Source organism: Ambystoma mexicanum, chromosome 1q (genome assembly GCF_040938575.1).
Source record: "Ambystoma mexicanum isolate Mex_15411 chromosome 1q, UKY_AmexF1_1, whole genome shotgun sequence".
Taxonomy (NCBI): Eukaryota; Metazoa; Chordata; class Amphibia; order Caudata; family Ambystomatidae; genus Ambystoma; species Ambystoma mexicanum.
Window position 1 is genome coordinate 652,315,190 of NC_090922.1, and position 12,339 is coordinate 652,327,528.

Consider the following 12,339-nt stretch of genomic DNA (forward strand, 5'->3'; position numbering starts at 1 on the left):
GTCTACGTGTCATGGGCCGGGCCGCCCCACCTCACGCTGAGGGGCACCACCATCCTGACGGAGCCAGAGAACCCGGATCCTCTTAACAGTGATGTCAGTCCATGGGGAACCGCTCCATTCCCGTAGAATGGGCCAATGAGAGAATGGGCCGCTTTTATGATAGATGCAATGGAAATCGGGTGACACTAAAACTGGCTTACACTGGACTTGTGTGTTGGAACTAGATTCCGGCATGCAGCGCTATTATCATTATTACTATGCTTTAATATTTGAGTATTTCAAGCGTTTTTGTACGGCATCATTGCTAATCCAGCTAAAGTCACTTGTAGCATTCTGCAGGACTCTGCACTCTCACCTCTATTACTAAATGTGTTCACAATATACTGGGCGGACTTGGCCGATGAAACCTGCCCTTCATTAAAATGTGCTACTTTGCTCCCATTACACCAGGCCTGTGACAGCGAATATCAGACACAAAAGCAAGTACCATATGAGAGCCCTTTCCAGAGTGAACCCATTTGTGAATAACAGACGCCCTCTGGGTTGTAGGTTATACAAAGCATGAACATATCTCCTAACAATTTCGCTTAGTGCCCAAATGCATGTGTGAGCAAAGGCACATGAACGTTTTGTTTGCGTGAATGGGCCTAAATGAAAAAGGTGCACATTTGACCTACTTGCCCAGTTGATAGGAAGCATAATATTTTATAAACATCATGTTGCATCAGAGGATTAAATAAAGATGTTTACCTTGACATGCATGTAGCGAAAAAGAAGATGTTAAAAATTCCCCCGAAAGGATCTTCAGAATCAAAGATACTGGGGGTCATTACAAGTTGGGCGGTAGCCATGCCGCTGTTAGCGGCATGGCTACCCCCTTACCGGGTCCGGGTTCCTTAAATGAGGAATTACCGGGCCATTCCAACCTTGGAGGGCCCGGTAATTCCTCATTCAAGGAACCCGGACCCGGTACATCCCCATTCCCATTCGAGCCCCCATATGGCTCAATGGGATTGGGGAGAGGGCTAACAACGGGCCCGTTGCTAGCATGCTGGTCTCCTCGCGGGACCCGTTAAGGACAACTGGTTTTCCCGCAAGGAGACCTCGTTATAGGGCGGTAAGGGGTTGACGGCTCTGGCACCTTACTGGCGCTGTTAACCCCTTACCGCCCTACTCGTAATGACCCCCACTGTTTTTGTATGACCATATTTCCCATGAACACCAGCGTGACTCTTAAAATTACACTTTCCAAACCTACAGTACTATAAGATTTCAAACCTGCAGTCTCACTTCCGCTGGTGTCTGTGATGCTTGGGGTAAGGATCGCAGTGCTGTCGGGTGGCTGATTGCTGTCTGCAAGAGGTGATGCATCGCTAGAGGGCGTGAGTGCTTGAGTGGTAGTTTGAGCAATGCTGGGGTTCGTGGTGCCTGCTGTAGAAAGTGAGCACAATACAATGAGACGTCTTTAATTTTCTGCCACTATATTATAAAGTAACGACTAGGACCGTAAATGAAACCCACTGAAAGATGCAAATGAACTTTATAAATTTAACAGTTCAACAATCACCAACCAGGATGCGCCACCATGACGTTTGCATTTTATTTTGACTATATGGTTGAATCCGTGCAATGAAACCGAGGGACATTTTCTTATGCTGTTTTTCTTTTAAACATGTTACTGGCACCAAGGAAACGCTTTCACATCACACAGCGGACCATCGAAACATCTGACCGTATGTAATTAGTATGCTAGGGTGAGGGACAGTGTGGTGTGGAACTGCAAACTATCCGCCACAGCTAAATTAATCTCCAGCAGCAATGAGGTGACACTTGCAAAAGTGCCACAATCGATGTGTTCACTAACAAGTGTGAATGGGATTGTGGTTGTTAAATCTGCTATAAAATGTGGTAGAGCAGGGTCCATTCAGGGTGACAGCAGGCAAATATCAGCCAAAGTATCTCTAGCAGATATGCATATAACCAAAGTTATTGACATTTTCATGCTGGCTTTTTTTTAGATAACTTTGGGAATCTCTTTGAGAGTAAGAAATCAATGTTGAACATCACTGAACCAACCCTCATTCCTCATACCTAAAATCTGGTGGCGGTCTAAAAATAAACATACCTGTCATATCGACTTTGATAGGTTAAGTTATTGAAAGCTACAGTAGTACTGGCCCAATCCATGTTAATGCCATTTGATTGTGAACATGGTTTCTAGACCCACTCCTATGAATAGGATTGGATCATTTGTGTGCAGTACTAGAAGTCCCCTTTGACCTCTCTGGAAAAGCTTGTCACCTTCCAGGAGAACAGGAGGTGGCCCACAGATGGCCTGGAAGGAACCTGTGGATCTAAGCAAAGACTGTCAGCCAAAAAAAAGAACAACATTAAATCATGGTGGTAATTGTTAAAGTCCCTTTGATGCAGGGCAGAAAATGTAAGTGGTAGAGTTACAGTAGACAAAGAGAGTAATACAGGCCAGAAAATGGTTCCACAATCTTGGAATCTCTTAAGTACTTCACACTTCCTGTGCCCCCTCCCAACTTCCTGCAGACAAAGTACTCTGGGAATGAAATCACCAGGCAAACGACTCTTCATACAGCAGCCAGATTGGACCCTTCCAGACTGCTATGAGTGGACTAACTTCTGGTGGCACATTGGGCCCCATTACGAGTTTGGTGGTGCATGGAAAGAAGTGGAGGTAATTCCTTTACCTAAAATGTTCCACTTTGATGCTGAAGGCAACTCCTCAGGGACGTCATTTAGGGGTCGCCAGAGGTCGCAACTGCAACCTCTGATGTCTGTCTGCCTTGCGACCGCTAAAAAAGAAGAAAAAAAAGGGTTTTTTTGTGCAAGCTCCTGGACTGTGGCCAACACCATGTGGCTCTTTACTTCTGGAGTGGTTGGCTTTCTTGTTTAGGCCCCTTAAAAAAGAAGGAAAATAAGAACAGGAGTGCCACAAGTCTAACACTTTCAGCACTGACCCTAAATAAGAAAGAATAGAAATACCAATAATGTTTCTTTCTGGAATTCCATACAATAATTGCTAGGCTCATTAAAGGTTTATTTCAGGCACACTTCAGGGGGTGAGTCACTGATTTAATCTGTTCTTAAACGCCTCAACTCAGCCTTTCATCCTTCTGAGGTTGATAAATGAGTACCAACACAGGTTGGGTGATATTGGGATGTATATTTTTTCTATATAAAGGGCTTAAGCATAAGTGCTATGTAATAACATATCATTATCATTTGGTCATGGACGTCTGCTTGCATTCACAGCAATTTTGTAATATGGGCCTATACGCACTGATCATAACGATACATATGGCGATCCATTCTTTTATGAAATGTACATCAGATTATGGTGATATCGTAACCATATTTTTTGTAGTGTACAATACTATGTGATGTAACTTCCTGTTTTGTCAACGGGTGAAAGGTCGTGTTCCATCTCTTCTCGCGATATCACTTCAGGGTGGGGTCAAATGACATCACTTCATGTGATGGCATCAGGGTTCAAGGGTCATGCAATGTCACTTCCACTACCCCTGGAATTTTGGTGAAATGACGTCCCTGTAACTCCTCCACTTTATCTCAAACAATACTGCCAAAAATCCCCATATTTACACAGCAAAACCACCACCAGTGGGAATACCGCCAGATGAAGTGGCGGTGACAGTAGTACAGTTTGTTTGAAGCTAGGTGGCATTACTGCTAAGATGCCACCAAACTCGTAATGAGCCCATTGGCTATTTAAGGGGGTTGAACCACCCCCTCAATTGAATTATATTTTGACTACAGAAGGATTTCACCAGTATTTTATCGGGGTAAAGATTGCTACAAATTCCTCTAACATAGAGGAGAAGATAAAGAGTTCCAAAAAAGAAGCCAGCCCTTCTCCTTACCACTCCACGAAGAACATTTGGGCAGACCGGCTACTAGAACAAGGCCTGCCTACAAAGACATTGGTATTCAGGTCTCTGCCTACTAGAAGAGTTAGCGCTGCAAATAATTTCTGGCAACCTTCCAGGCCGGGAAGGGCCGAAGGAGGACTCAGCTCATCATTTGAGAACATGAACTGGGTCTCAAAGCAAACTAGGAACAAAAGAACAGCTCAGGACTCCCACCTAAAGCCGCTTGTGTGCTATATTGACCCTGACCACACCTTATATCCCAAGCTTCTTTGTTGTTGCACATGTTGTACAGTGCTATGTCTTAGACCCAGTTGACCCACTTACAAACCCAATGCAGAATAAACACCTGATAAAGCTCCCAAACTGATGTTGCAGAGCCTCTGGACAAACCTAACAGATATTAGAAGTGGTTCTATTCCCCTGATTTGCCATAAAGGGCCATGGTGACAATACCACACTCCCTATCTTTTTAAGGATATCTCCATTGAAATTGAACCTTTCAGAAGACATTATTGCCTGAGCACCCATGCCTTAAGATCCAGAGTACCCTCTTTTATTCGAAAGTATGTATTCCAGTCTCTAGCCTTACGTGGGTGGGATATTATATGGGTTCATGTTTAGCTTAATTAAAGTCTCCTATTTTTCCCAGCAACATGGTTGGACCTTTTTTTCTGTTTTGTTATTACAGTACTATTGTTGTTAGGATGATTCTATGCTAGCTCACACACCCTCATGCGGAGTACAACCTGCCCTGGGCACATGCTAACCTTAGAGAGGTGAATGAGGTGTACCATTCAGGATGTGCTTGTTCCCCCTTTATGACTGATGTCACAGCTGGTGTAATAGTAGTGTGTGGCAGACTAGTCATTTCAATCACTACTCATTCCTAGGCTTCTGCAAAGTGGTAGTCCACTTGTCACACCTATAGTTGTACCTATATTTAATGTATTTATTTTGGCTATTTATTGAGAACGTACCTAGCATCGAGAAGCAGTGGCGTACCGTAAGGGGCAAGATTTTCTAGGATTACATGCAAGGAGTAAAATGACAACAAGGTGTGTTACAATATATGATATGATGTGACATTTGCAATGCGTCTGTACACAAGTGTTTCTAGGCACGACAAGACAAGAAGGGGGGAAACAAAGGGAGGACAAAATAACTATCTTACTAAGCCTTGTGTCATTCAGATCGCGCAAGTGCGGGGAAGAGGGAAGGGGAGAAGTGCCTGGGGAGGTGGAAATGGGAAGTGCTGTTAACTCACAAGTGCAGCCATCAGGTGGCTCATAAGTGCAGACAGAAGGGATTGCAGGGTTGCAGATACAGACCCTTAAGTGCTGGGGAGCCAGAGGCATTGTAAGGTTAATTGGACATGCAGGAGCTTGGGCCCGAGTTCAGAGGGTGACCTGTGCGCGGAGCAGACCGGCGCATCAGCAGGAGAGAGGAAGAGAGAAAGTGGAAGTGAAAAGAAAGGTCTTGAGTTGCTTCTGGAACAGGAGGTGGTTCTGCTCAAGTTTGAGAGAGGCAGGGAGGCTGTTCCAGAGAGAGGCTCCAGCTGAGGAGATATATCTGCCCCCAACTCTCTGCTTGGAGAATCGTCTGACCCTCAGAGAGTTGGAGGTGGATGAGCAAAGAGCTCAAGAAAGAAGATGTTTTGGAAGAGAAAGTTGGAGGTAGAGCAGTCCCCTTCCCCAGAAAGACTTGTCGATGATAAGAGGGTCTTGAAATTGATCCTTGCAGCCACGGGGAGCCAGTGAAGAGATTTCAGAGCTGGAGAGATACGTTCCCTGGGCTTGAAGCCAAGGACAAGTCTTGCAGTCCTGTTCTGGATAAAGTCAGAAAGATTTAGAAATAGGCTGTTGCAATAGTCCAGCCTAGCGAGGGTTAGAGCTCTGGAGACAGTGAGATTCTGGGGGAAAGTGAGAAAAGGAAGCATACCTCTGAGGAGGTGCAGCTGATAGTTTGACTTTTTAGAGACATCAGGGATGTGAGGAGAGAAGGAAAGGATGGAGTTGAAGGTTCTTAGCCTCACAGAAAGGAGGAGGAAGAGGGCCCCGGGTGGGGGGGCCAGAGAGAGAGAGAGAGGTAAGAAAGAAGTGGATGTCCCAATGAGGTGGATTTCAGTCTTACTGCCATTAAGCAGAGATCACTGGTGTCACACCATTCCTGAATTGCGACCAGGCAGTCTGGTATGAGAGAAGAAGCAGAGGTGGCTGAGGGGACCGTGACAGAAAGCTCAGTGTCATCTACCTAACATGGAAATTACAGCAAAAAGTAGCGATGCGGTAGGCAAGAGGTACCAGGTAGTGGTTGAAGAGCCAGGGAGAGAGTTTAGACCCCTGAGGAACACCACAAGTAGAGAGAGAGAAAGAAGAGAAGAATGACCCCAGTTGGACCTGAAAGGGTCAGTTAGAAACGAGTTCAACCAGGCCAGGGCCTGATCAGTAATACCAAGGTTGTCAAAGAGGCAATTCAGCAGGATGGCATGGTTGACCGTGTGAAAAACAGAGGATAGATTTAGCTGGGAGATGGCAATAGTTAGCCGGAGATGTAGGATCGACTGAGGGCTTCGTTAGAAGGGGGTGCAGAAGGGAGTGCTTAAGGGGGAGGGGAAAGTTCCAGTGGCAAATGAGTGATTGCAGAAATCAGAAAATGCTGGAGCAAGGGTGTCGATGTGGTCCTTGATGGTTCTGGATGAGCAGGGGACAACCTGCTTTAATGAGTCTTTCAAAGATCAGACTTGTCTAGAAACATCATCAGGGGTGGAACGGGGAAAGGCTAGAGAAACGGTCTCAGATGGGCCAGGAGTGGTCAAGGAGGAGGAAGAAGAGGTAGAGGAAGAGAAGGTGGACAGGATGTCGTGGGATTTAGTGATGAAATGAGAGGCCAAGGGTGTGCAGAGGTCGTGGGACAGAACAGCAGAGGCAGAGACTGCAGCAGGATTGCCCAGCTCCTTGCAGATTTTGAAAAATGTTGCCGAGTTGTTAGATGCCACAGAGATTTAGGCGTGGATATAGGTTCTCTTCTTAGAGAGGACAAAGAGTATGTACTGCCTTTGGAGCAGGCGGCAGGCCAGTTTGTCAGATGGGTGTCCGATGCCCTCCACTTCCTCTCTGCCGCCCTATACATGCGTTTAAGGGTGGCGAGGTCAGAATCTTAATAAGAGTTGAACTTGGAATTGGGTTTCAAGTGGATCCTCATGACAGAGCCAAGGACATGCACAGTATAAGAGATGGAGAGATGAAGGTTAGAGAGGGCTGTGTCAGGTTGTGTGTCAGCCAAAGGTGCAGGAGGAGGAGAGATAGTAGCGGTGAAAGTCTCAACAGACGCAGGCTTCATGGGTTGGATGCCCGAGAAGGCAGGTGACAGTGCTGGAGTTCACTTTACCTGCAGGGAAGAGCGAGAGCTGAGAAGAAAGGAGAAAGTGATCACTCCAAGAGAGAGGACTGGTGAGAGGGTTAGAGAATGGGAGGTCTGAGGAGATGAGAACATCCAGGGTGTGCCCTGCAGAGTTAGTTGGGCCAGAGGCGGGGGGGGAGAGAGAGAACGAGAGAGAGAGAGAGAGAGAGAGAGAGAGAGAGAGAGAGAGAGAGAGAAAAACATTGCAGAGGTTGCAAAAGAGTCCTGAAGAAGGGCTGGTAGCATCCTCGGAGGAGGAGAAGATGAGAGATAGAGGCAAGGAGTGAGGAGGAGAGGGCAGCCCACTGAAAGAGGAAGAGGGCAACCTGGCCAGGAGGCCTGTAGATAATGGCCACAGTGAGAGAGAGGCCAGGAGAGATTGAGAGCCTGCTGACCAGGCATTCAAAGGAGGAGTAGTCCTGGGTTGGAATGATAGAAGCAGGGTTCCACTCCAAGAAACCAAGGCTACACCCACACCAGAGTGCTTGGTTCTAGGTTCAGAGATGATCTTGTAGCCATCGGGAAGGAGAGTGTCAAAACTTGGGACAGAGCTGGCCATGAACCAAGTCTCAGTGAGACCGAGTACATCCAAATCAAGCTCTTTCAGGAGACGGCAGAAGTCAAAGGAGTGTTTGACAGCTGAACAAGAGTTGAGAGTGGAGCAGATGTGGAGCAGATTGCCTCATTTGAAGGACTTTCGGGAAGGGGTACAGGCCAGAGGTACACCCTGCGGAAGCATTGGAAGTGCCCAGGGATGGGCAGAGGAGGAAGGAAGAGAAGGCAGGGTAGTCAGAGAGGGAGAAGGGAGTGCCAGAGGGGGGTAGAGGAGGGAGACAACAGGGTCACCAGAGAAACAGCAGGGGGTGCCTTAGAGGTGGCAGAGGAAGGAGGCAGCACAGGAGCCAAAGAGGGGTAAGAAAGGATAGCAGGACAGGAAAGGAAGTTGATAAGGCACAGGAAGTGTCTATCAAAGAGGAGGAGATTGGCCTGAGGTCCCTGGACCAAGGCAGTGCCAATACCTTTAAGCAACAGTAATTGGAGGCAAGTTGGCTGGGGGTGGGTTTCAGAGTGTGTGATATTTAATCAACTACGTATTGCAAGCAGTAGGATGTCAAAAGAAATCATAATTTAAGGTAACAATATGTGTGCTTTAGACCCACTCTATCACTCCAGGGGATGTGTCATGCACTTAATAGCATCATTTTCTCCTTTACAGAGAATTCCAATGTCGGAACCACTACGACCACTTGCACCATAGATGGGTAGATATTTTTCCCTTATAGTCACGTACTGAATTTACCTGATGAATGCTGAACAGTAATTGTCTGCAGGCATGCTGATAAGCACACTCCACACTCGCACATGGCATTCTTTTGATCTCTATTGCTCATTTTGAAAGATTGTACCATACCCTCCCACCACCCTTCCAGAAAATAAATGTATGTGACCAGGTGTGGCACAACCATCCCAGAGAGTCTGTAGAATCATGGCATTCCAGCTTTCAGGATAGTCATCATGATGGACTCTCAGGTCTTCAGGCTTTGCCTGAGGTGTCTCTCCTGCACACTGGGAATATGAACCACGGGGAGGGACAGCTGGCAGACTTCACGCAGAAATATTTGTGTAAGAAGAACATGCAAAAAGCCTTTTTTATGGTTGTCCTCTAGCTTCATCACACCAGAGAAAGAGGCCATATCTCTAGAGGAACGCTAAACAACAGCAATTTTTGAGTGAGGTCAAATCATCGAGAATTAAAGATTGTACACCCTAGTGTACAATGATATCTAGACGTTTACAAAATATTGTGTGTTCCAAGTTGAAATTCAAACCCTGTCAAAACACTGATGGTGTTTATTTAAGGGGGGCTACATACAAATGGCTTGCTATATTCTTTTTAGACTCAATTAGGTCAAAATATTTGAACAACTAAATGATTGCCTTGACCTGGGCTCTCCCGCCATACCCACATGCTCAAGGAACCATTTGCTCCACTTCCCCCCTCCCTAACCAAATGTGAACCCACTGGCTTCCCTCAACACCATTCAGCACACTTTTCTTTTCACAGTTCCATGGGATTACTGCAGTAATCACTCGCATTGAGCAACAACATTTCTGAAATGATACAGTGCTGCAGTGCTCCATGGGAGATATAAAATAAATTTGGACTGGGGACCCCTTTCACAGCCACATTTTTAATAAAAAAAAAACTACTGGATGGATTTAAGCCAAACCAAGGAAAGTAATATATCTGCAACACTTTGTGCCCGACTTCTTTCCTATTTGTAGCACTCCATCCATCAGGTGTCACTGTATTCGTGATCAAGGGAAAGAAAATCCTTTTATATACGGGAAAAAAAGAAGGGTGAAAATAGCTTTTTTTCTACCTGTGAAAGCCTTTAATCCATTTGGCAAATCTGGCCTGGTTTGGAGGGGCCGTACAAGATATTTCATTTGGAAACTGTTTTTGGCCTGTGTTTCAAAAGTTATTAACAATAGAATTTTGGGAAAAGTCAATGCAAATTAGCTTCATATTATCTCTGTGGCGAGGGCAGGGAAGGAGTGCCCCCCTTGGTTGAGTGCTCATTCGACAGCCACTGTTTTTCTCCGGCAAATGTTTTCTTGACTCTTCCATTCATCAGGGAGGCAATCTTGTCTTCAAGGACGTGTAGTTGTCTGTGGTTAGAACCACTGATTGCAGCAAGGACCTCTGGTAACTCAAGTCATTGCGGACTGTGCCACTTTCCACTCACCCTCCCATTGCAAAAAATATTATGGAGATTCTGATTCCAAAGGAACTGAACCAGAGTGGCTATGCCTGGCTTTAGAGTACCACACTGTGCTGTCCCTTCCCCTCAAGCTCCCTGCTGTGGTTGACTTTCGTTGTGTGTATGAACAATCAACGGCAACATTGCAAAATGTTTCACGCTGTCATACTTTTTGGCTTTATTTTTGGGAATGTCTATGTGATGTTTTTAAACTTATTTCACTAATAAAAAGAAAACGTTTTAACTAATGGACTCAGGCGAATTTTGATGTAATACCATCTTCTGGGAGTGCAACTCGAAGTGTGGTGGGTTTAAAAAGGTTTGTACAAAAACTTTCACATGAAATGTGAAAGTAAGAAAATCCATTTGAACCAGCGATGGCCACTAGGTGGTATTGTAGAATGTGTGACTTAGCTCAAATGGACTTTCCTACTTCAGGCCCCTGCGAAGGTTGGTGAGGTTTTGTTAAGGGGGGAAAGTTATAGACGCACTGGAAATAAGAGTTTGCTCAAGTCTACAATCCAAACCGCTGGGTGGATTTTCACCAGATTTTTGTGGCAAGAACGGCGGCTTGGTCCCGAAAGTGAGCTTTTGTAAATTTGATGTAAAACCAGTGAGTAGTATTTTTTTAAATGACCAAAAAGTAGGTAAAAAAATGGGATATCTCCGTTTGGTCCGTGGACTCACTTCCCTGTTGGGTCCACGGATGGGCCTCCGATTGGTGCAGAAGGCAACGGGATGTCTGCGGACATCAGACGCACCCGCTCATTAGATGGTGAAAAGTGTGAGGTGAGTCATAATTTTTGTAAATGCCCACCATGTTGGATTCGCGCACAACGCCCATTGTTCGCGAACATCGTGGTAAAATCATTTAAAAAAACACAAAATATCACCTGTCAAACTAATGAAACAATCTCTGGGGAGGTGAGGGGTGATGAGGATGGCCATAAAAAGCCAAAAAACAGGTGTTTTTCTTCTTTGATGTCTGCGAACAGTCTGCGGCAGTCCTATGATGTTCGCGGACATCAGAGTTGTTCAGGGGCATCTATGCTTATTTTTGCATTACAGGGTTGGTGAAAATCAGTTTTTGGATAATTATAACTTTGGCACTAGTCACTGAAACTGCTTGAAATCCTGGAATTATATTCTAGACCTGACTATGAATGGTTCTGCAAAGTGTGGTGCTGTTTTGTTAAGAGGAAACAAAATTAGCGGGGGGGGGGTCCAAAATAGTTAAAAAGCTTATAAATGTGGTGCCATTTGAAAAATCTGCACATAAGTTTGCAAAATGATTGTAGACCTAGATTTAAATGTCTTTGCAAAGTTTGGTGGGATTTTTTCAAGAGGGGCAGTATTAGAGGTGGGTCTCATCAGTTTAAGATGCCTTATAACTTTGTTGCTGTTTGACGAATGTGCACAAACGTTTTCAGGAGGATTATAGACCCAAGCTTGGCAAAGACCTGAAAGCATGGTTTTGCAAATGTGTCTTTTTTATTTTTTGAAAAGTGTCATAACATAGGTACAAAATATAGTGATATACCTTTGGTGACTGAGGTACAGCCTGTGGCCATGGGCAGTGGCCAGATTGTGTGGACCATGATCTAAGGCCATAACCCGGACAATCGGACTACTGGACATGACCACGAAGGACCATCAATGGGGTTAAAGTGGGCATGGCCACCAGGGACCAGCTATACGGTAATGTTTTTTTGAAATTGGGATAGGTTTGAATGGGGAAAAAAATAAGCTGCTTGTGGGTACAGCTTAAAGTGCTGGATGGGATTGCGGCACTATGCACGAGGAGGGTCGGTAAGAGCTTGAAAGCATGGTTTTGAAAATATGTCCTGTGTTTTATTTTTCTTCAAAAGTGTAAAATGTAAGTACACACACAGTGATATAACATTGGTGTCTGGGCAAAGGGCCTGGCCGTTAGCAAGGAGAAATGGGTACTCTAATTTGCTTATTGGGGCATGCGGCATGGCCGAAGTGGTAGGTTTGAATGGGAAAGAATATTATGGTTGTGGTTGCAGCCTGAAGTGGTGGACTAGATTACAACAAACCTGCGTAAAGAGCATAAGCAAGGACCTGAAAACATGTTTTTGAAAATATGTCTTGTTTTTTTATTTTTCAAAAGTGTAAGAATGTAAGTAGAAAAACTAGTGATATACATTTGGTGCGTGGGTAGTGGACCTGGCCCTCAGCCAATGCAAATGTGTACTCTGGAATGAAGCATACACAAAGCCTATGCCCCATGGATT

General features: G+C 45.2%; 1 protein-coding gene across 7 annotated transcripts in view; it reads right to left on the bottom strand.

The window, feature by feature from the left end:
* The window catches only part of PTPRC (protein tyrosine phosphatase receptor type C), an 846,024-nt gene that overhangs the window by 533,697 nt on the left and 299,988 nt on the right, over nucleotides 1-12,339 (bottom strand). For 2 of the 7 annotated variants that reach the window (XM_069641234.1, XM_069641232.1), the window contains one exon: nucleotides 1,279-1,431. The exons of the other annotated variants lie outside the window; for them this stretch is intronic. In XM_069641234.1, coding sequence (XP_069497335.1) covers nucleotides 1,279-1,431 — 153 coding nt within the window. The remainder of the gene's footprint in view (nucleotides 1-1,278; nucleotides 1,432-12,339) is intronic. 7 annotated transcript variants of the gene reach the window in all.